The 23,944-nt window shown below is 53.5% G+C and overlaps 1 protein-coding gene across 1 annotated transcript in view; it reads left to right on the top strand.

The window, feature by feature from the left end:
* TNFRSF8 (TNF receptor superfamily member 8) overlaps positions 1–23,522 on the top strand; it is a 67,021-nt gene extending 43,499 nt beyond the window's left edge. The window contains exons 9-15 of the mRNA XM_059064658.2: positions 5,667–5,760; positions 6,052–6,197; positions 7,245–7,346; positions 7,481–7,534; positions 14,394–14,419; positions 16,771–16,960; positions 20,767–23,522. Of these exons, the coding sequence (XP_058920641.2) occupies positions 5,667–5,760; positions 6,052–6,197; positions 7,245–7,346; positions 7,481–7,534; positions 14,394–14,419; positions 16,771–16,960; positions 20,767–21,011 (857 nt within the window). The 3' untranslated portion in view covers positions 21,012–23,522. The remainder of the gene's footprint in view (positions 1–5,666; positions 5,761–6,051; positions 6,198–7,244; positions 7,347–7,480; positions 7,535–14,393; positions 14,420–16,770; positions 16,961–20,766) is intronic.
* Positions 23,523–23,944: the final 422 nt, after the last annotated feature.

The raw sequence follows: 23,944 nt of genomic DNA, 5'->3' as shown, positions 1-23,944 counted from the left end.
GCCCTAAAGGATTAGACTCTTGGAAGATTTCTCCTCGTTGAGTGTGATGCTACGCTTTGCACTGGAGGACCATTGCAGGAGAAAGGAGGCTTCTCTTGGCTATATTTGTTTTTTCCTGCTCCTGCTGCAGAGTCTGTCTGCAGGGCCTGTGGGTGGGGACATCTGGTGGTGTCCTGCCCCAGTCATGCTTCCAGAGTAGACAGTCCCTTGGCAACCACAGGCCCAGGCTAGGTCTGGCGACCACCTTCCCTGCTTCAGGCCTCGTGTCAGCAAAAGTGCCATAATTTCCTCTGTGGTCCCACCCTCCCACCCTGCCCCGCTCCCAGCCTCGGGTCTTCTGCACACCATTTCTCGACACAGTTACTGTGTGCTCCCACAGCGGTGCCCCAGCTTTCCCTGTGTACCTGACCTGAAAAGTGAGACTTCAGATTGAAATGACCTGCCAGGAGCAAAGCAGAATGAATGAAAATTACTCACATGTAGACATAATAGATGCACCACCATTTATTTATCCATTCACCAGTTGATGGACATCTGGCTTGTTTCCAGTTTAGGGCTATTATGAATAATAGCAGCTACAACTGAGTAAAGCAGCTACAACTGTTCTTGTACAGGTCTTTGTATGGACACGTATTTTCATTTCATGGTTAAATACCTAGGAGATGGATGACTGGGTCACTGTGCTGGCCACACAGAATGTCTTTGAGGGCTAGAGCAAAGCTGGCCACCTGTGATCTGATCCAACCACATCATTTTACACGTGGAGAGAACCATACATAGTGCCAGAACTAGAGCTTGAACACAGAGATCCTGAGTCATAGCCAAGTGCTCTCTACTGGACCACACCAGCTCCTTCTTAGTTGAACAGAGAATTTTTTACTTAGCTAAAATACAATTACGTTTGAAGGCAGAATAAAAACATTTTCAGACATAACAGGGCAGAAATTCTGCTTTTCCCCCATGTATCCTTTCTTAGAAAGTTACTTGAAGATGTAATTCTGTTAAATGAGGGGCAAAAAAGAAAAAAGAAAAAGCCACGAAATCTAGAAAACAGTGGTTGTATCCCAGGAGAGCAAAGAAGGGAAGGCCCAGAATGACAGCTGTGCTAAAGACATTACAACATCTGGTTGAGCCCCATCAGAGCAAGAAAATGAAGGGCTCCAGGGAATTGTCTGTAGGAATAAAAGGTAGAATTACAGTCAATTTCATGAGTAGTAGAATTGAAAAACTTGAGGGTATGGTAAAGGCACATTATTCTTTTAACAACAAGGAAAAGAAAGGTGACTGAAAACTCTAGGGAAAATAAAAAGCTGACAAGAAATGTACAGTTCAAATATGAAGATGAGGGCTTCCCTGGTGGCGCAGTGGTTGAGAGTCCACCCGCCGATGCAGGGGACGCGGGTTCGTGCCCCGGTCTGGGAAGATCCCACATGCCGTGGAGCGGCTGTGCCCGTGAGCCATGGCAGCTGAGCCTGCGCGTCCGGAGCCTGTGCTCCGCAACGGGAGAGGCCACAACAGTGAGAGGCCCGCGTATCGCAAAAAAAAAAAAAAAAAAAGAGGTGAAAATTTCAACTGATTGAAGCAATTTCTGGTTGTACCAAAAAAGGATTCCATTTGACCTTGATGTTAAGACCATTCTCCTTCAAATGACCCAAGGGTCAGGTGTGTCAATTTAAAGAGAAATATTTAAGTCTGGTATATGTTTTTTAGTTTCTAAATTGAGAGTACGAGCGGGCAGTTTCTTCTTCCCCCTCTTCCAGTGGGCCCTCTCCAGAGAACACGGGCAGACAAAGTATGGGCTAAACCATGACTTCTTCTCACCTTCAGATCCAAAGGAGGAAGAAAAGGGGAGGGTCAGTAACCCAGGGAGAAAAGAGGGTGAGGTATGGTACGTACAGAGAACGGATGAGAGGCACCCAGGAGCGCCGGGCCCACCTTCTCCGCTTAGAGTAAGGGCAGCAGTTCTGTTGTCGCTTCCTGTCGCGGGTGTTCCAGTGGCAGCTCAGACCGAGGCTGCCTTAGAGGGAGGCCAGAGGGTGCTAACTGGGTGTAGCCACAGTGAGTGTTCTTGAGCGCAAGAGCTCCTCCAATCCTCTCGAAGCCAACTCTCACGGAATCCCCACGACATCTCAAATACAAGTAGAAAGTAGCATAACGAACTGTGTTATCTTCCTCATAGCCCAAGGCCTCCGGGCTTCAACTAATTTAGGTAATTGTCTGGTGACCACGTGGAAAGACATAGCATGTATTTGGAGACCCCCAAAATCAGACGGTTCCTCAGGACCCTACCAATGCAAGAAGAAAATTAATCCTAGCCTCACTTTCTCTTCGGAGTGTTTCAGGAAAAATCTGAGAGGTATCATGAGAGCTTTTAGAAGGGAGGCGTGTGTGGGTGGGACGTTTGTTTTGTACCACATAAGGGAAGGGGTGCCCCCTCCAGGAACATGAGGACAGAGAGGCTTAGTAGCTGGGCTGGACCTAATTCAAATGTGGGCCATTTTTTTTTTCTGCCCTAGAAAAGCAGTTAATCATAAGGTTGTAAGAAAGTGCTCAGGCCCCAGGCAGGAGGCAGTCTGGTCCAATGGAAAGTGCTCTGGGCTGGGACTCAGGGCCCCTGATTTCTGACTCTAGCTCCGGCTCTGTGGTTCTCTCCACTTGTAAAAAGAGGTGGCCGGGTCAGATCAGAGATGACCATGCTTGAACTGGTCCTCAGAGACATTCTGTCTGGTCAGCACAGTGACACAGCCTTCCTGCTCCTAGGTACTCAAGTGAAATGAAATTACACGTTCTCACAGAGACTTGTACAAGCATACTCATAGCTGCCTTGTTTATAATAGCTTCAGACTGGAGACAACCAAAATGTCCCTCAGCTGGTCACCGGCTAAATAGATGGAGGTGCATCTCTATGATGGAACAGCTACTCAGCAATAAAAAGGAATGAATTACTGAGACAAGCAACGTGAATGAATCTCAGAAACATTATGCTGAGCCGAAGAAGCCAGACACCAAAGCGTACACACTGCACAATTCTGTCTAATGAAGTTCTGGAGGCAAACTCATCTGCAGTGACATAAAGCAGATCCGTGGCTGCCTGGGTGTGGGGGAGGATTGATTGCAAAAGGACAAGGGAACTTACTGGGGGGCGGGTGGGAATGTTCTAGATCTTGAGTGGAGTTACAGTTACATGAAGGTACAGTCATCCCTCAGTATCTGCGGGCGATACCCAAATCTGAGGAAGCTCAAGTCCCTTACGTAACATGGCAGAGGTACAGTGGGCCCTCCATCTCTGCACGTCCTGCATCCGTGCGGTCAGTCCGTCTGCAGCTGGTGGAATCCTCAGGTGTGGAATCCTCGGACGTGACCCGCAGATATGGAGGGCTGACTGCTGAATGTATACATTCCTCAAAACTCATCAAACCGTGCACTTAGGGGACATTTCCTTCTCTGTAAATCATGCCTCAATAAAATTGATTTCAGAAGAAAAGAACTTTAAAAATTGAGGCTACATTTACATACCAGAAGATGTTTACATTTATTTATTCGTTTACATTTATTTAATGAGATCTCTCTTAAATAAAACCAGGAAGTCTGGAGTCACCAGGCCACCTTCCCGCATGATCACGGTTGGCTGGAGATGAGGAGTAGCTGTCTTTCTTTTTTTTTGAAATATTTATTTACTTAGCCTGCTCCAGGTCTTAGTTGCAGCATGTGGGATCTTTGTTGCGGCACGTGGGATCTTTAGTTGCGGCATGCGAACTCTTAGTTGCAGCATGCAGGATCTAGCTCCCCGACCAGGGATCAAACCCGGGCCCCTGCACTGGGACCGCAGGGTCTGACCCACTGGACCACCAGGGAAGTCCCCCAAGGAGCAGCTTTTCCACTTTAATCTTTTGAAACACAAATCTGATTGTCTCAACCAATTAGAGCCACAGGAATGGTGTGTTACAAAAACCTCGATATTGCAGCATTCATCTCTCACTCCTCCGCGGGTCAGCAGGGCCGCTCTGCGGTCTTGCCGGGGCTTGAAGGTTTGGTTTGGGTTTGCTCTGCATGTACTTCTGGGACCAGTGGGGGCTGGCCGCCCACCCCGCTGACGTGGTCTACTTATGGCAACGGGGGGAGTGCAGAAAGGGGGTGGTGGAGGTCAGACGCCTCTTGAGGCCCAGCCGTCGCTTCTCTCCTGTTCCACTGACCAGACAAGTCACACGGCCAAGTTCAGACACCAAAGGGGTGGGGGACGCACAGACACCTGCCTTGACCTGAAGGAGCTGCAGAGTCACCTGGCAAAGGGTGTGGATGTGGGGCAGGATTTAGAGGTGAGACTGCCATGCAATCTACCGCACCGACCCCGTCCTGTTGCTAATTAAAACCGTCGCTTTGGGGAGAAAGACCCAGCGTTTAAAACAGCTTTATTGGGGCTTCCCTGGTGGCGCAGTGGTTAAGAATCCGCCTGCCGATGCAGCGGACGCGGGTTCTTGGCCCCTTCCTGGAAGATCCCACATGCCGCCTGCGCCTTGGTGAGAGGCCCACATACCGCAAAAAAATAAAAAATAAAAAAAAAAATAAAACAGCTTTATTGCTGTCTAATTGACATACCATAATATCTACTAGTTTTAAGTGTACAGTTCAGTAATTTTAAAGAAATTTACCAAGTTGTGAAACTGTCACCACCTTCTAAGAAACCTTGTAGGTTAGTTAGTTGACTAACCCTAACCCTTGGAGGGCATGGGTCGGTCAGTCTCACCCCCACCCCCAGCCGGGACAGCCACTAATGTACTTCCTGTTCCTCTAGATTCGTGTTTTGGGGACATTTCCATACCATGCATTCTTCTGTGTCTGGCTTCTTTCACTGAGCACAGCACTTTCGAGGTTCATCCATGCTGTAGCTGTATTAGGACTTCATTCCTTTTATTGCCAAACCATATTCTAGTGTACACGTCTACTACGTTTTGTTCATCTGTTTCCAGCGGATGGGCGTTTGGGTGGTTTCCACTTCTTTGACTCCTATGAAGGATGCTGCTGTGAGCCATCTCCTCCCTTCCATTTCCTCTGCTTAGAAATCCCCACCCCTACTCACATCCCAGCAACCCCTTCCTCGGGGAAGCCTCCCTGGTCAGGTGAGGTCAAGTCTCCCATTACAGGGACCCTACCTGCCTTTGTGGGACACCTGAGTCTGTGAGCCCCACCAGCCGGTGGGCCCCCAGGGGTGGGGATCTTGTCTGTTTTGCTCACTGCTCTGTCCCAGCTCTCAGCACAGTCCCCAGTACATAGTAGGTGCTGAATAAAGGGTCCTTACGTGGAGGGAAGCGAGGAGGGAGGGAGAGAGGAAGCAAGGAGACAGAGCCAGGACAAAGACCTAAGACCTGGGTCTGCCCGGCTGCAGTGTCCTTCCCACCCTGCAGTGCTACCTCCCTGGAAGTCACTAGTCCGGATGGGTAGGGCTCCTTGGCACTGATTCCTTTTTTTTTTTTAACTGAATTTTAAAAATTGAAGTATAGTTCATTTACAAGATATTGAATACAGCTCCATGCTATACAGTAGGTCCTGGTTGTTTATCTATTTTATATATAGTAGTGTGTATCTGTTCATCCCAAATTCCCAGTTTACCCCCTCCCTCCCCCCTTTCCCCTTTGTTAACCATCCTTGGCCCCAATTCTAACCTGCAGGTGTGGCTGAGAGGGACACCACCCATGCGCCACCTCCCCCGGGAACGCACTCTAACTGCAGCGCCAACGCAGAGGACAGCAGGGTGCTTGCCAGGTGACTCCTTGGCCCCCGCTCTCCATTTGCCCTTCATACCCAGGGGATGCCCGGGGGACAGCCGGCTGGGAGCGGAAGTGGGGCTTGGGCTAGATCTCTGGGCCAAGCCCACAAGTCGTTTTGGAGAATGTGAGCCTAGGTCTGTGTTGGCACCATGGAAGCCCCGAAGGCCTAGAAACCCAGGCCCTGCCCTCAAAGTGCCTGGCAGAGGCTGTAGGCAGGGGAACAGGGGTCTCAGGCCTCCTTTTCCATCTTGACTGTCCTTCTTACTTCTGGCCTCTCTCCCCGCAGCCCCACCCCCTCCCCGATCTCCCTGGCCGACTCCCTGACTGGTAAGGAGCATGGAGGGGACGTTACCCACGTGCGGGGACGCGCCTCTATCTCAACCAGCACTCCTATCTCCTTCTCCTCCACAGGGAAGCCCACTCTGGTTTCAGGTAATGACCACCCCCATGAAGCAGGGCCTTCCTCCCTGGGGACCACAAGGAGGGAGGGTTCTCACCAGGCGACAGCATCCACTTGGTTGGGGGCGGGGGGGGGGAACCAAGGCTGAACCCAGGTGTCCGGTTTCCTGATCTGGGTCTGTGGCTCTGTCACTCGCTAGAGACGATTCCTTAATTCTTCTGAGCAGGGATTTTATTCACAGCTTCACCCGCATGGCCCATAATTGCTGCTCAGAAAATATTTGGTGACTGATTTCATGACTTGACTAGTTTCTTACTTCTTCTGAGCTTCAGTTTTCTCACCTGTAACGTTGTAACAGCCTATACCGTGCAGGGTAGTAAGCAGTGTACAGTACACGTGAGCCTTACCGGCTCCCCTTAGACGGTCGCTCGAAGTGCCGTGCGTTTTAGGACTTGCAGTTCTACTCTTAGACACTAGGTGGCAGTAGCTCTCAGGCCAGTGGCGCTCAAAGAGGTCCTGGACTTGGCACCATCAGCAACTTGTTAGAAAAGCAAAACACCAGACCCACCCCAGGCTACTGAATCAGAATCTGCATTTCAACATGGTCCCCCGGAGATTCATATGCACAGGAATGTTTGAGAAGCACTTATCTGGCACATGCTACTTTTTTAACACCTAAAAATGGGCTTTAAAGAATAATAACTCTATATTGATTTTCAAAAGTAGCAAAGCAAGTTAAGTATTAAGTGGTAAAGAAATATATCCAGATAGTGGTTAAGAGCGTGGGCTCTGGAGTCCCCCTGGCCTGGCCTAACGTGCTTCCTAGAGCCAGGTGAGGAAGGACAGGTGGGTAAACGCTGGACCAGATAGATACAGACAGGATCTGGGTTTCTGTCCTGGCTTTTGGCAAAGCACCAGGTCCTGTCAGCCACAGTAGAGTCTGTGTCCAGGAGGAAGTAGTCTGGGGCGAGGGCTGTCCTGTGTGGTTGCTATAGGGCCCCGGCTCACCGCCGTGATGCAGACTTCGGGGGCCACCAGTGCCAGGGCAGGCGAGAGTGCAGGACGCCTCTGTGTTCCAGGACCCGTGCTCTTCTGGGTGATCTTGACACTGGTGGTGGTCGTCAGCTTTGGCTCCCTTCTCCTGTGCCACCGCAGGGGCTGCAGGAAGTGGACGGCGCAAAGTGAGTGCCTGTGTCCTTGGGGCCTTGGGAGGGCAGGGTGCTCTGTCCTAGCCTGGCCTGGGTCCCTCCCCCACCCTGCCCGCTGAGGCTGTCTGAGGCTGGCATTCCAAGCCTTCCTCCCGTTGTCGTTTCAGAGCTCCACCTGTGCTACCCAGTCCAGACCTTCCAGCCCAAGCTGGAGCCTGTGGGTGAGTGTCCAGAGGTCCAAAGGGTCTACGTGCAGCTACACAGCAGCTCTGGACCGTGGGTTTGGATCTCCCTCGGGGCTCCCTCTGTAGGGGTTCCCACAAGCTGCTCCTCCTTTCTGTGCAATCTCATCTGTGATGGGAATATAATGTGGGTGGAAACTCTGTGACATGCCCTGTTCGGCGTCGGATGGAGTGCGGGCATGAGATTTCAAAAGTCCACCTTATCCTCCATTCTTGCCTTTATTGTGCCCTCAGGAGAGGCCTTCCCTTCCTCTCTTCTCTCTGTCGCCCTTTCCCAGCCTCCCTATTATTTTCCCCTCCCCATTCCTCCCTTCCTCCCCTCACCCCCTCCCTCCTGCTGGCAGCTGAGGGCATAGGGGTCGGGGTGGGGGTGGGTGTAGGCTGACAGGGCTAGCCTGATTCTGCGCCTTATGAGCTACATGATCTTGGGTGAGTTACTTAATTCCTCTGCGTCTCAGTTTCTTCATCTGTAAAATGGGGACAGCGGGGCCAAATTCAGAGGGCGGGCTGTGGATCCATCGCGATGGGCCTGTTAAGTGCTGAGCGGGGCACCTGCATGTAGTCAGAGCTCAGCACATAGCGGCTGCTGTTTGCTGATGCCCCCGCCCTGTGTCTGAGGCCTTTTTACTCAGCAGGAGTCCCAGGCCTTCCTGAGTTCTATGTTTTTCTGAACCCCTCTCTCTGATCCCTGGCCAGCCTCCAAGCCACCTCTTCCAGGCAGCCTTCCATGCTCCACCCATCCAGGCAGCAGACTCTTTCAGCTCTCATCTCGGGGGAGGGGACCCCAGCCATCTTGTGCCAAGTGTCTCCTCTCCTCTGGGCAGCCTCTTTCGAGGCAGGTCAACATCCTCCTCAGCATGTCACAAGCATTGATTGAGCACCTACTGTGTACAGGCCCTGACCACAGGGGAAGGAGTGGACACAAATGGTCTGAACTTCCCTTTCTGGTTTCAAGGCTCCCGCAAAGGGGCTCACTGACTGAGGAGCCCCAGAATGCTCTTCATTCTGTAGAGAAGAGACAAGACCCGGGGCCACACCACCTGTAGGGGCCACACCAGACTCAGACGCTGGTCCTGGAGACGGCCGGTCTTGTTTGTAGAGGGTTCACTCCTGCCCCCCCCTTCCTTCCTCCCCCCCCACCAGGTTGTCTACCACCCAGGGCCCACCCTGGAGCCCAGCGGTCAACTCAGACCGTGCCCCCCAGGTCCCCAGGCCCCGTGGAGAGCCTTGCTGTAGCACGGTTTCTGACTTGGGCGCCTGAACACAGTCCGGTGAGGCGTGTTTTGGATTTGATGAGTTTCACAAGCAGGTGTTGCCTTCCCTTCGCAAGGGGGGTTTTTGTGTTTTGACGATTTCAAGCTTTTTTCCGTGAGCTGTCAGGCTCAGTGTTTCACTGAAACCTGCGTTTGCTTTCTTGACATTTTTCTAATATTAGAGTTTCCATTGCTGTCAGTTTATTTTTTTTCTTCAAACCTCCATGATAGCAGTTTTGTCTCACACACACACACACACACACACACACACACACACACACACACACACAAGACAGAGAGAGAGCAAGAAAGACAGAAAGCAGCTTCCCTTAAGAAACCAGCCCTACCAGGAACCAAGCCTGGGGCTCAGTGTTGGCTACTCTGGGGCCGTTTCTGGCCCGCTGGCTTCCGGTGGGTCCCTGGGGGTCTGGTTCCCAGGCCCGAAAGAGAAGGAGGTGCCGCAGGGGGCAGGATGCGTATGGGCTGAGCGGGGTGGATGCAGTGGGGGCTGGAGGGGTGCAGGAGCCTTTATTCACTCGTGGGCTCCTTCATGTCTCCGTGGGACACTTCCTATTGGCCCTGGGCTGGGTACAGAAACTGCCCTCCCGAGCTTTCAGACCAGCATCAGTTGCTCAAATGACTAAAGGTGAGCGGGATGGAAATGGTTACCCCAGCCCTCCCGGTCCCGGAGCTCCAGGGCTGGGGGAGCCCCTGGTGCAGTAAGCCACGCATCAGCCATCTGGGCAGATGCCCCTTTGATGCTCACCCCCACCTCTGAATGGATTTGACTTGGTGGCAGGCACACACGTGTTCTCATTTTACTCCTTGTGAGGCGCCCACTGTTAAACCCATTTCACAGATGAGAAAGCTGAGGCACAGGAAGATGAAGGAACCAACCAGGATTTTGTTGGTGGTGGTGGTGAGATTTTTGCATAAAGGGTCTCACCCTTGGCACTGTTGACATCTGCATGGGATCATTCTTTGCCAAGCGAGTTGTCCTGTGCATTACAGGATGTCAGGCAGTTAGTTCCCTGGTCTCTAGACACCCCGGATACTAGTAGCTCCTCCCATCTGTGACAGCCAGAAATGTCTCCAGATATGGCCATATTTCCCCTGGAGGGGAATGTCACTCCTGGTTGAGAAACACTGATTGAAATTCTTTTAACCCTTTATTTTAAAGGACCCTATAGTCATCACTTTATCTGTTACTTCAGGCAGGTTTAAGTTGGAAAAAATTTTTGTTTGTTTTGAAACAATTTCAGACATACAGAAAAGTCTCAAGGATGGTGCAGAGAACTTATTTCTTTTGAACCGTTTGAGAGTAAGTTACTGACCTAATGCCGTATCATCCCTGAGTACCTGAGTGTGTATTTCACACGACTGTAGTAAAACCATCAAAATCAGAGAATTCACTTTGATGCATCACCACCAACTAATTCTCAGACCCCAGTCAGGTTTCTTCATTGATCCAAATAATGTTGTACAGAGCAAAAGAATGCAGTTCAGAGCCTCGTACTGCATTCGGTGGCCGTGTCTCGTGTCCCCTCCAGTCTGGATCTCCCTCCCGGTCATGACCTTGCCACTTTGGAAGATTCCACCAGTGATTCTGTGGCTGGCGCTCACCTTGGGTTTGCCTGACGTTGCCTCACGCTTGGATTCAGGTGGTGCGTCTTTGGCGGGAGGATCCCAGGAGTCAGTCATCCACCCCACCGGGTTTCCCCGTGTCCCTTCCCGCCGTGTCCGCCGTGAGCCCTGGATTAGGGTGGTGTCTGCCAGGCTTCTCCACCTCGAAGTCCTCTGTCCTCCGTGGTTATTGCTAAGTACTCTGAGGCTCTGTGGGTAAGTGGCGCCTCATCAACTTTGCTCCATCTCTGTATGTATATCTGTCTGGACTCATGGATTCCTCTCTTACTGTACTGCCATCATTACTTAATTTGCTCCATCTCTGTATATATATCTGTCTGGACTCATGGATTCCTCTCTTACTGTACTGCCATCATTACTTAATTTGATGCTCAAATTTTCCCAGGTTAGGCCAGTGGGGGCCCCTTCAAGCTGCCTGTTGTGTCCTTTTGGCCCCATCCTTCTGTGTTTGAAGCACTTGTTTTTTCTTTTTCCTTTCTTTCTTTCTCTTTCTTTCTTTCCTTCCTTCCTCCCTCCTTCCCTCCCTCCCTTCTTCCTTCCTTCCTTTCTTTCTTTCTCTTTCTTTTTCTTCCTTCCTTTCTTTCTTTCTCTTTCTTTCTTTCTTCTTCCTTCCTTCCTTCCTTCCTTTCTTTCCCTTCCTTCCTTCCTCCCTTCTTTTCTTTCTTCTTCTTTTTTCCTTTTTTGGCCGAGATGGGAGAGTTGTGGGATCTTAGTTCTACAACCAGGGATCGAACCCTGGCCCTCAGCATTGAGAGTGCCGAGTCCTAACCACTGGACCGCCAGGGAATTCACTGGAGCACTGCTTTATTCTACGATATTCCCAGCTTAGCTTGTAATTCCCTGCCCTGTCCTGGATTTGAATCTAGGGGTGCTTGTTACCAAACGCCTTCCTCGGGTCTGTTCTGCTTTCCACAGCAGCCGGGACCCCAGGTCAGAGAGGGGATGGGACTGAAAGGGGGGAGCGATGGGAATGGAAGGGGTGGATAACTTGGGTGTCAGAACCCACGTGCTTGGCTTGAGCGGCCCTCAGAGAAGCCCTGGGAAACCAGGCACTTCTCCCCAAGGGAGGAGGGGTCCACTGATGCCCAGTGCGTGTGTCCCTGGACTTGTGTCCTGGGATGCTGGACATATTTTATGGGAAAATTGTTCTTATTCCAAAAAGCAAGGATACCAATAAGTGAAGACAGTGGACTGAAGCAACATTTTAGGGGAAAAGCACTTATGAAACCTGACCTCTGTACTTGGCGCCATTTGTTCTAGGTCTCTATCAAAGTACACATGAGAGTTGTAACGCACCTGTAGGCCGATGTTGGTGCCTTCTGGATTCTGCCTTTTCACCTCGATGTTATTTTCTGCTTGTTTCCGAGAGTCGGTATTGAATGCTGATTTTCTTTTCGGTGTGATGGAGTTGCCAAGCCACTGGAGTATTCTGGGGCCCCTGTGTGCTAGGCGGCATCCTGGTCACCTTCCCTTTTAAACGTTTTAATTAAAAAATTCTAAATGGACTTCATTTTTTAGGGAAGTTTTAGACTTACAGAAAATGTGAGAAGTCAGTACAGAGAGTTTCCGTGCAGCCCACACCCAGTCTCCTCTATTATGAGCATCTTACATTAGAGCCCAAAGTGTTGCGCAATAAACGAACCAATACTGATACATTACTATTGTTATTAACTAAAGTCCATACTCTGTTCAGATCTACTCAGTTTTGCCTAATGTCCTTTCATTGCTCCAGGATCCCACCCGGTACACCACATGACATTTAGTCGTCATGTCTTAGGCTCATCTGGCCTGTGACAGTTTCTGGCTTTCCTTGTTTTTGCTGACCTTGGCAGTTTTGAGGAGTTAAGTTGCATCCTACAGCTCGCTTGTCGGTTAAGTTGTAGGATGGCTCTCTGTTTAGAGTTTGTCTAGTGTTTTTCTCCTGATTAGATTGGAGTTGTGGGTTTGGGCGAGGAAGACCATACGGGTTCAGTGTTATTTTCATCACAACATATCAAGGGTTTATGCTCTCAACGTGATGAATCCCTGGGCACCTTCACTTTTGAGATCTCATTTAATCTTCATAGAAACCCTCCGAAGTGGGCATGACCTGTCCCCTTTTCCAAATGAGAGAACTAAAGGCTGGGAAAGGTGAAAGATGTTGTGCTGGGGTTTCACTGCTAGGGAGCCCTGCGATGAAGGACTGCTAAGCTGCTTTGTTGTTTGGCACCTGTCTTGTTTTCCATTTCTTGGTTATTATAAACTGCACCGCTGTGCACAGGCTGGCCGCTTTCCTTCGGCTTATTTCCTGAGGATGTGTCCCCGAAGAGGGATTACTGGGTCGAAGTGTGTGAAGTTTTTATTGCCCGATGGCTCTTGAGAAAGAGGAAACCAGCTCACAGGGCATGAGCAGCTGGGTTCCTGTTTACCCACGTCCCCCAAGACTGCGTTTTATCATTTTAATTTCTTTTGTCTTGTTACTTTGTCACACCCTTTCCCCCAAAAAAAATGACGGCTGCCTGTTTGCAAAAGTCAAAATCACTCTCAAAGGACGAAGATTTGGCTTCACTGACATCATTGAAAAGAATGTGCCTCAGGCCAGACAGTGTTTCCGAAGTGCTGGCTCGGGCAATGGACGGTGGCTGCCTCGTGGCGGGGGCCACGGCCTCTCAAGGTGGCCACTCCGCTGGCAACAGCACCTACCAGATTTGTTAAATCAAGGGTCAAGAATTGTGCCATTTTACACATGTGCTTCTTTCGACCATTGTTCGGATCCATTTCCCCTTTAGACACTTTACCTGCCGATGGTCATTGAAAAGGGACATGGAAGCGTGTCCCCCAGACTGACCTGGTGTCCACACAGCAGGTTCAAACTGCCCGTCTTGTATGATCGTGGTCAGTCGGCCTCCAGTGAGCGTTTCTGCTAGGATTCGGGATGCCCATTCTCTAGAGGGGCTGAGGTCGGACGGTCTTCCAGAGGTGGCTTAGCTGGCACGCTGGCCTCTTTTCACGAGGTTTCTCTGGTTAGGTGTACACACCGAATAGCAACAAAAGCCAAGTCTCTGTAGGTGACCTCTTCGGGAGTCGTAAGAGGCCGTGTGCCCCCAGCGGACGGTCAGCTCCTGGGAGTTGACTCGCCCTGGCTTAGACAGGTGCCTGGTACCATCTCCGGCTTTCCCAGGTGGCCACTGGGCCGTGATTAAAGGTCAACATTTACTTGGCCATGACCCGGAGCCCAGTTTAATACGAGAGGAAAGTTGGAGAGGAGGGTGGGGTTTGGGATGAGAAGAAAAAGGTTGTGCCCTAAGGATCATTGCATCCTGAGCCCACCGGAGGGTGGGATTGCAGGGAGTGGGGTGACTGGTGAGACCGGTCACGTGGGCTGTTTCAGGCACACGTGATAGAAAACCAAACTCACGCTGGCCTGAGCCAAAGGGGCTCCGGGGTCCACTGGCTTTAGGCACGTCCGATGCAGGTCTAAGGAAAGGTCCTCAGGACCTGTCACCTGCTCTCTATCACCTAGGGGTCCCTCCGCGTGAGTTTCACACGGTGCTCCGGGGGGCGTTCTGGCCTCCCCGGTCCCTGGAGGCCACCAGGCGGTAGCAGCAGCCACAGACCAACTTCTGACCCAGCACAGGTGTCTTTGGCTCCAGCTGGGGTGTGCGCTTGTCCTGAACCACTCCTGTGCGTGTGTGGGAGTGGGAGGGCTGTGGAGGGGTCCGGTTTGCTGAAGGGCTTGGTGGCTGGAAGAGAGGTGACTCCCCCGTTCTCTGGCTGCCGCTGGGAAGTGAGCCCCTGTGCCCTGGGCCTGAAACCCGTCCACAGCTCTCCGGGTCTGACCGACGCACCGGCTGCCACCCTGGGGGCAGTGGAGGGGGCATTTGCCCACAGGTGGGGGGGGGGGCAGGGCCAGGCAGCTGCCAGACCCGCCTTGGTGAAGTCACTGCTCTTACTCTTTGCAGATTCCAGGCCCGGGAGGAACCTGACAGTAAGTAGCCCCTCCCTTGCCTCCACCCCAGCTCTGTGCCCCTAACTCTTGACCCCTTTCCTAGCAGATCTGCTGGTTCTGAGAGCAGCTGCGTGGATCCCGGCCCTCCCAGGGCCCAGGTGCAGGTTCCCCTGCAAGTTCAGGCCGGGTCTGCCTCACACAGGGAGCGCTGAGCACAGTGGGGCCTGAGCCAGGCCCTGGCCGAGGGTGCGGAGCCCCACCCCAGACAGCAGCCTTGGCTCCTGGCTCATCCTGCTGGGGACTTCCAGAAGGGCCTGCCAGACAGTGGATTTGGTTTTGGCCCTGTGGGTGCCAGGTGTGGTCAGAGGGAAGGCCGTGTTCATTCCCCTCTTTCTCCATCGCTCCTCCGTGAGTCTCGTCCTCAAAGCTGGGATGTCATGTCAGCAGCACAAACTTCTGAAACTTGAGCTTTCTCATATGGAGCACTTACGGTGAACGAGGCACCTGGCTTTGTGCTTTCTTGAAGTTATTCTGGGTAGTCCTTACAAAACACAGAGCTTGGTACTGTTGTCCCACTGTATAGAAGAGGAAACAGGGGCCCAGACAGGAAAGGTGGTTCCACGGCTGGAAGATAGATCAGCTAGGATTTGAGGCCTGGTTTGTGTGACTCCAAAGCTGGTGCTCTGAACTGTTACCCTGAACTGCCTCCTAGCAAGAGCATTTTCACCTGCCTTTTATGAAGTGCTCGCCGTGTGCAGGTGCTGGGCTGGGGGCTTTGCACACGTTACTGCTGATGCTGCAACCACCCAAGATGCGGCGCGTACACCAGGCCCTCATTGGGCTTGTCCTGGCGCCCTGCTCTGTGCCCAGCCTCCCGGGGCAGCGCAGGGACCAGTGCGGGGGAGAGTGCCCAGGGGCACTGCCCTCTGCAGCTGAGGGGGTGGGGCAGGAAAAAGCACACCATATGGCCTGGGTCTCAGGTGTGTATGGTTCGCCCGCTTTTCTTTTTTCCACTTATCAGTTCTTCTGTTACTTTCTTTTAACTGAGATTTTCGTACATGAGAACGGTTTCCATCCTTTATTTTTAAACATAATAGATGGAACCACAATACAAGTTCAAGTTCAAATCATGGGAGATCACATTCAGACATGCTTGGGTCAGACAGGTTGCTGTTATGAGGCCAAGAAATTTCATGAAAAGTTATTTAACGATTTGTAAGATAATCAAATATCTTTTGGCCACGTGGGCCAAAGCATTAATAGTAACGTGTTCAAGAATGCCGTCTTTTGGACTTCAAATTATTTTAAAAGAATATTCAGGGGGGCTTCCCTGGTGGCGCTGTGGTTGAGAGTCCGCCTGCCGAGGCAGGGGACACGGGTTCGAGCCCCGGTCCGGGAAGATCCCACATGCTGCGGAGCAACTAAGCCCGTGCGCCACTACTGAGCCTGTGCTCTGGAGCCCGCGAGCCACAACTACCGAGCCCATGTGCCACAACTACTGAAGCCCGCGGGCCTAGAGCCCGTGCTCCGCCACAAGAGAAGCCACCACAATGAGAAGCCCATGCACTTCAACGAAGGGTAGCTAGAGAAAGGCCGCTCACTGCAACTAGAGAAAGGCCACACGCAGCAACGAAGACCCAATGCGGCCAAAAATAAAATGAATAAATAAATTTTAAAAAAAGAACACTCAGGATTATTATATAGCTGTACTTTCTGCCTTACTCAAACTCATTCCCTTTTGAAGGCTGAAGGTAAATGGTATTTACATCAGAACATTTTACGAGAGCACTTCTCCTTGCACTTACAGAAAAGTGAGAAACGAAACCCATATTTTCCTGAGACATAACTTTTTAGAATACATTAGTGTGATCATAAAAGGCTGCTGTCCCGGGGGCAGGGGAGTTGGGGTGGGCCTGGAGCTCAGACTTGTAGACTGGGGCTAATGTGCACGGATTCCAAAGCGAGATACTGGGTGGGGTTCAAGCACTGGCTGGACACTTACCAGCTAACCCTGAGCAAGCTACTTGACTCTTCTGTGCCTCAGTTTCCTGATCTGTAAAATGGGGAGGGTGCTGATATTAGCCACCTTGGAGAGTGGTTGTTAAGGATTAACACATGTCAAGGGCCACGCACGTGGTAAGCATTGTATGCAATGCTGACAGTATCATTATTTAGGACAAGTTAAAAACAACGTGACTTCACAGGGTCCCACACTCAGATATGTCAGGCTATCGAGGCTGAGAAGCCCAGGGTAGCGCATGCCGGCCTGAAAGCAGAGAGGGAGACTCACTGGGGTCTATGGAGATGAAGAAACAGGGGCTCCCCAGCTCAGAGACTGGGGGAGGTTGGGGCATCCCGCATCAGCACCATTTCCCCTGTGCCCACTGCAGCTGATCAGGAGGGTATCAGTGGCAGAGCCGGGCAGCGAGGAGCAGGGGTTAATGAGCCCCCCAGCTGTGGAGACCTGCCCCAACCTGGAGAGCCTGCAGCTGCTGGAGGCCAACCCAGCCAGCAGCCCCTCCACCTCCATGGACCTTCCCGAGCCCCGAGGGACCACGGAGCACACCAACAACAGGATTGGTGAGTCGGCCTGTTTGGGGGGGTCCCGGGGTGCTCAGGGGCAGGGGAGATGGGCCCTGAGCCCCCAGCCAGAGACCCTGAGGACGGAAGGCCCAGCAAGGAAGAGGCAGGCGTTCCTCCACTGGCCCTCATGAGTAGGAGACAATTTTTGTGAAGGAGTTGAGCCATTCTCAGGGGTATCGAGCAGCTTGGTCCACCTCTTCATCCCAGTGTACATTTCTGTAAAATAGGAAGAGCAGGAGTTCTGACTTCACGGAGCCCATCGTGAACATGCGTGAAATGACGTCCATGAAGTTGTCCTGGCGGGAGGGGCTCCCCCTGCCTGGTGCCTGCTCTGATTAGAGGGAAAGTAACCGCCAGCCCAGCCCCCAGCGAAGGGCCCCTGACGGGGATGGAGGGAGACGTCAGGGAAGTAAGAGCTGCCGCTTGGCTGGCGCATTTGGGCATGGCACGCCGGTCACCTCTTGTCACACAGCCTTCTGAGGATGGGGTCTTTCCCTCCTTTTTACAATTGGGGAAACAGCGGTTCAGGGGAGAGAAGTGATTTTCCCAGTCACACAGCTACTAAGTGACAGCAGAGCTGCAGGCTCCGAAACCCCCGGGTCTGTCCGCATCAGTACCCTGCGGTGGAACCCGGAGGCCAGCGCACCCGAACCGCAGCCACCCTCCAGCCAGGACGAACCTTCCGTTCCTGAAGGCCTCCTTGCCTCTCTCCCCCTCCTCTCCACCCTGCTACAACCAGAGCGTTCCTACCAAAATGGTTACCTGCCCACATTACACCCCTGCTTGAAGCCCTCCAGGGAGTCCCTGGTACCTGCAGGGTGAATTCCAGGCTTCTTATTCGGCCTTTAAGCTGCCTCCTCCCCCACCGGGCTTGCCGGCCTCCCCACCCCACAGGTCTGCTTCTCCCACTCAGTGTCAGTTTCCTAATCTTCAGAGCCCTCTCTCACTTCTGAGCTCTGGGGATGCTGCTTGCTCACCTGAAACAGCCAACTCCACCTCCTTGAATCTAGTTAATTCTTGATGTCCTGAGGACCCTGTTTATTTGCCTCCTCCTCCAGGAAGCTCTCCCTGCCCTCTCCACTCTCCCGTCTAGGAGACGCCCCTGTGCTGTGCCTCCCCTCCTAGTGTCCTCAGCACCCAGCAGTGTGTGTTTGCAGCCTCCTTCCCCACCCCCACCCACATCCATTTGGCTGTTAGCTCCCCCGGGGGCAGGGCCTTAATTGGCTCCATCTCTGTCTTTGGAAGGTTAACCATCACTGAGATAATTCCAAAGAGACATTTGTGATCGTCTTACACATTTGTGTGGCAGGGATTGGCGGATAGAACTCTTTAGGGCAGAACCCTTAGCACCAAACTGAAACTTTTGGAATTGTAGTTTTCTGCAAGTTTTACTGGAAAAGAATGTATTTTGGGAAATACCGCTGAAAGCATCTCCTGCAAGTTTCCTAAGAAGTCCTAATCTGGGGCTTCCCTGGTGGCGCAGTGGTTGAGAGTCTGCCTGCCAATGCAGGGGACACGGGTTCGTGCCCCGGTCTGGGAAGATCCCACATGCCGCGGAGCGGCTGGGCCCGTGAGCCGTGGCTGTTGAGCCTGCGCGTCGGGAGAGGCCGCAACAGTGAGAGGCCCGCTTACCGCAAAAAAAAAAAAAAGGACCTTAAGAAGTCCTAATCTGAATATTTGAGTCAATGCTGAGTGTGCAGTGCCTGGAACTGCAGGCTGGGGTTCTGGGAGTGTTTGCAGGGGAGGGGGGAGGGAGGCACCAGGCTCCCAGGTGGGCTGGAGCGTGGGCAGCCTGGCCTGTAAGCCTGGCTGGTAAGCAGGTTGGAGATTCTCTTGGGACATTCAAGAGATGGGGAGCCCTTTGTTCTCCTGACACCTCCCTAGAGGGGTACCCCCTTGTCCGGTCCCCAAGGGGACCAAACTCTGGTTGTACTTTACCCCTCTACCCCTGCGCACCAGGCAGGGGGAGCCCCTTCCCCTCATCTTCATCGCCCTCCCCGTCCAGAGCAACTTCCTTGGATTCTGGAGCCCTGGGTGGGGCAGGAGGTCCAAGCAACTTCTGGAAGACCCTCCTCTCCCAACTTGGGAGTGGGCAGCCCTGTGGTAGGGGACAGAGCTAGAGGAATCAGGACCCAAGGAATGTGAGGGGATCGTAGCCTGGCCCCCAGCTTTGACTGCTTCTCCCTGGACAAACTCACCCCTCTTCTTCCACACCCCTACTCCTCTATGTCTGTCTGTCTGTCTCATCTCCTCTAGCACTGTGTGGCCTCCTCTGTTCTCTCTCACCTCCTGGGGTCCCCTCTCCCTCACCATCACTGGCTCCCATCTTTGGCCAGCCCTTCCAGTCAGGTTCCCAGGACAAAGGACCTGCAGGTCTTGATGGAGGGTATGTGGCTTGAGGCCACGCTCTCGCTTTTGGGGTGTAGGGGGGGCTCCCAGCCCATAGTTTGTTTCACGCTTGTAGCTTTCCCTCTAGTTTTCACTGCTATTTTGAACACTTCTCTCTCTCCTGGAAGTATCAAAGACCAAAACAGAAGAACTGGCATTATGCAATGGGGTTGAGCGTGCGGGGGCCCCCAGAATCTCTGGGGGGCTCCTGAATCAGAGGGGTGTAACTGGGTTCCTCAGGGAGGCAGGGATCCCTAGCACTCAAGTTCCCTCTTGAGCTTCCCCATTCAGACTCCAGAGAGGGTTCCAGCGCTGAGCGGTTGGGAGCTAGCACCCTGCCCTGAGCTCAAGGCCATCAGAAGCTGGGCTGCCGGTGTTTGGAGTTAGCTGACCTGGGTGAAGGCCAGGCTCCCCACCTCCCAGCTTCTTGGGCACCTTACTTAGCTCCCCTGAGACTCCAAAGCCCTAGTAGCAGGTGGTCAGCAGACCGCAGGGGATCATATGCCTCTAACAGGCTGGGCCGCGCGAGCCACACAAGCGGCCCTATGTGCTAGGCAGGCACATAGCAATAAGCAATAAACATCAAGATATACCGGCCCCTGCAAAGCTGTCCAGATCACAGGCTGTTGGTGATTATTAACAGGGTTGAGGTTTCTGTAGGGTGTGACAGTCTGTCTGGGTTTGCCCGGACTGCAGAGGTTCCTGGGATGTGAAACCTTCAATACTAAAACCAGCAGGAGCGTCTCAGGCAAACCAGGACACGTTGCTGTCCCCCTGCCCCCCCCACCCGCCCCCACCCCCCACCACCAGGTTTCTGCTTTAGGCACGTGAATAGGAACTGAAAGGGCAGCTGGGCAGGGTGGAGTTTCTTTGGGGATTTCTTCTAACTACCTGGTGACCTTGGGCAGGTCATTTAACATCTCTGGGCTCCAGATTCTTTACCTGTAAATGGGGATCACGATAGACTATCTACCTTGTGGAAGAGATGAGAGGATTCGGGAGCTAATGTGTGAAAAGCATCTGGAACAGCATCCGGCACAGGCTAAACTCTGCGGGTGTTCACTGGTGCTATTGGCGTCAATGTCATTCCCCAAGTTCTCCCCACGGCTTCCTTTCTCTCCTAACCCTGTTCTCTTCTACCCCATCTCGGCAGAAGTGTCGAGAAAATCACAAGCACTTCCTATACATGGGCCAGTCCTTAACCGCTCAGCACACAGTTCCTAGCTGTTTGATCTCCTTTGAGCCTCGGTATACCTGTGAAGTCGGTGGGGCCTACTGTGTATCAGAGAGGCTGTGCCATCTGCCTGAGGCCACACAGCAGAAGTGGCAGAGCTGGGACTGTGACCCTCCTCTGCCTCCTTGCTTCCATCCAGCTGGAGCTCTTGTCTCACCTCCCCCACCCTTTTGCCTTGCAGAGAACATCTACATCATGAAGGCCGAAACCGTGATTGTGGGGACCGTGGAGGCCAAGGTGCCTGAGGGCCAGGGCCCGGTGGGGCCGGCAGGGCCCGAGTTCGAGGAGGATCTGGAGGTGGACCATGCCCCCCACTACCCAGAGCAGGAGACGGAACCACTGGTGGGCAGCTGTGGGGACGTTATGTTCTCGGTGGAGGAGGAAGGCAAGGAGGACCCCTTGCCCACGGCCGCCTCTGGGAAATGAGGCCTGGTCTGGGCTGGGGCTGAGAGGGCAGCTGGGTGCCTCTGGGAGGCCACGGTGACCCGTGGAGGCACCAAGCTGGTAGCACCAACCTGGTGGCAGAGGCCCATCTGGCCTGAGGTGAGGGTCCAGCATCCAGCGGTAGACCCAGCCTATCAACGCAGGAGGCTCTGCTGGTCTGTACCTGCCTCCCCACCCAGCTGCCCCCCAACCCAGACCCTGGGGAGCCCGGGCCTGTGCGGCAGAGACAACCGAGGGGCTGGATCTGGACAGCGCTGTGTGTCGGGGCCACAGCCAGCCAGCAGGGCCTGGGCACCCTGGCTTCTGCTGCTGCTGGTCATTCCCTGTTCTGTAGCCTCCACGGTGGGCCCAGGGCCCAGGGCACATCACTATCCCCGCAGCACGAGGCACCTTGGGACCCAGATACCTGCAGATTCTTAGCAGCCGTGGTGCCCTTGCCCGGCCGGAGACCCTGCCCACCCAGCTGCTGCCTGGAGAAGGGCCTGCTCTGCTCCGCCCAGGGGGGCTTCCTCCCCGCATGGAGAATGGGAACCGCGGGCCCTTCTTGGGTCCTTACCCGCTCTGTGGGCACCGTGTGCTCTGTCCTGGACCACCGAACATGCGTCTTCCCCAGATCCACCACGTGCACAGATCCTGGTGGCGCTAGGCCCTGCCTTTGGCTCTAGCCTCTCAGCACCCGTGATGGGGGTGGGGGCGTCAGAAACGACTTGGTTTCACCCAGACATTCTGCCGGAAAAGAAAGAGCGTTTTGTAGTTCAGCGTGGACTTCAGGATTTTTACGTTTCACACAGAGGAGTCAAGTGCCCTGACCTGGGGCTTCTTCCTGCTCTCCCCAGGGCTCTCAGACTCGCGGTAACAAACAAGTGGTCTTGGAAAGGGGGGTGTGGGCAGATGAGGCCCCGGGCACTGAGTCGCAGGCAGCCTGGAGACCGCCGGAATGACCCGCTGGAAGCCAGCCCCGGGAACGCTGCCGTTTCCTCACCAGCCTGCTTGCTCTCTGCAGGAAGCTGAGGCTGCCTCCGGCTTCACCAGCCTAGGTTCTGAAACCGCTCAGATGTTTGGGGGAAAGTTGGAGAGAGGCTGGATGCTGTGAGAGACCGTTTACACCAGAACCTGAAGTTTACGTGGGCTGGACAATGGCCCGAGCTCCCTATGCCTGACAGCGTGAGGACTCTGCTCCCTCCTGCCACGCCCCCCGCCCCCCAAGGGCTCTGCAGCTGCAACACGGGGATGCCGACACACGGTTAATGGAATGACGGGGCTCCCTCACCCAAGGGCCCTTCACAAAACTTTGGCCCTTTAAAAATTCACAAGTTCCCTTAAAAACCAATCATAAGGGGCTTCCCTGGTGGCGCAGTGGTTGAGAGTCCACCTGCCGATGCAGGGGACGTGGGTTCGTGCCCCGGTCCGGGAGGATCCCACATGCAGCGGAGCGGCTGGGCCCGTGAGCCATGGCCGCTGGGCCTGCGCGTCCGGAGCCTGTGCTCCGCAGCGGGAGAGGCCACAGCAGCGAGAGGCCCGCGAACCGCAAAAAAAAAAAAAAACCAACAGTCATAAGGCTCAGGAAATTCTCCCTGAGATTTGAGTACCTCTGAGCAGAAAGGTCCGAGCAATCTCTCTCCCCACAAGACAGCAGCTCCCCCTTTTCCTCTCTGCCCCAGACACCTAGGCTGCCAGCCTCTGGGGACAGGCAGCCCCCTACTTACTGGGACAGCCCTTCCCACTGCTGGAGGTTCTTCCCTGTGGATGGAGGCAGACCCTGTCCCTGTGGAACTCCCACTCCCGGGTCGGTCCAAGGCCCGGCCTTTGAGGGTACTCAGAATAAAGCGCTCTCGTCCTAAGGCTCCCTTTGGTTATTGGCAGGAGGCATCCCTGGTCTCCCCACGGCCTTCTTCCCTCCGGGCTGGGCCCAGCAGCCCCACCGCTTGGGAAAAGGGAGCCACAAATTAGCAGCGTGAATGCCCCAGCCCTGGGTAGCCCAGAGAGGACAGGGGGTGAATGTGAGCTGTGGGCTTGGAGCCTGAGCTGGGAGGCTCCAGCCTGCCTCCCTGGTGTCAATGAAAACTTAATCAGTTGATCTAGGAAAGAATTGGAAACTTTTATTCGAGCCAAATTTGAGGCTTATTACCTGGGAACAGCATCTCAGAAGGCTCTGAGTCAAGACACAGTTTCTGTAAGTTTTTTGAGACAGCGCTGTACATTAAATGACGTATTATTGACAATTTATGTAGTCCGGATCTAAGCGCCATTGCAGTGGGTCATGTGATCCCTTACAAGATCAAGAAGGAATGCTATCTTTTAAGGAGCTGTCTTGATGCTGGGAGAATGTTGCTCTTGATGGTTGAGCAGGTATTGCTGCTGATGGGGGAGGTTTGGTGAATGCATGATGCAGATACACAATGCACAGTGCGGGGAGAGGGGAGGCCAAAGGGCAGAGAAGAATTTTTGTGTTTAAATGTTTCTTGCCTTGCCATAAAAGATGGATTCTATTTCACAACTGGTCACAACTCAGGGGCCGTCTGGGGCCTGCATTCCACCACAGGCAGCCAGCCTGAAGCCCCGCTCGGACTGTGTCTCCCCGGCGGCTGGAAGAAGGGAACCTCGCCCATGCCACCCCCAGGACTCCAGTCCACACCCAGACCTCGCAGTCAGCCTGGCCACGGAACCAGCCACTGCCTGTCACATGGTCGATCCGAGAACCAGAGCGAATTTCCCTGCCCAGTGATGACGGACCCCTCCTTAACCTCTGGTCGTTCTGATGTCCAGGTGGGTGGACAGACAAGGCCCCTGCTGCCCAGGGTAGCAGCTCCCAGGCTCTAAGGAACCGGCGCGCCCCTCTTCCTGAACAGTTGTAGTCAGGGAGTGACAGTAAGTAGTAAGCGTCCTGCAGAAACTATTGCATTCAAAGAAAATCT

The sequence above is a fragment of the Kogia breviceps genome, chromosome 1 (genome assembly GCF_026419965.1).
Source record: "Kogia breviceps isolate mKogBre1 chromosome 1, mKogBre1 haplotype 1, whole genome shotgun sequence".
NCBI classification, from domain to species: Eukaryota; Metazoa; Chordata; class Mammalia; order Artiodactyla; family Physeteridae; genus Kogia; species Kogia breviceps.
Note: the sequence above shows the minus strand (reverse complement) of the source record. Positions and strands in the feature narration are given on the sequence as shown.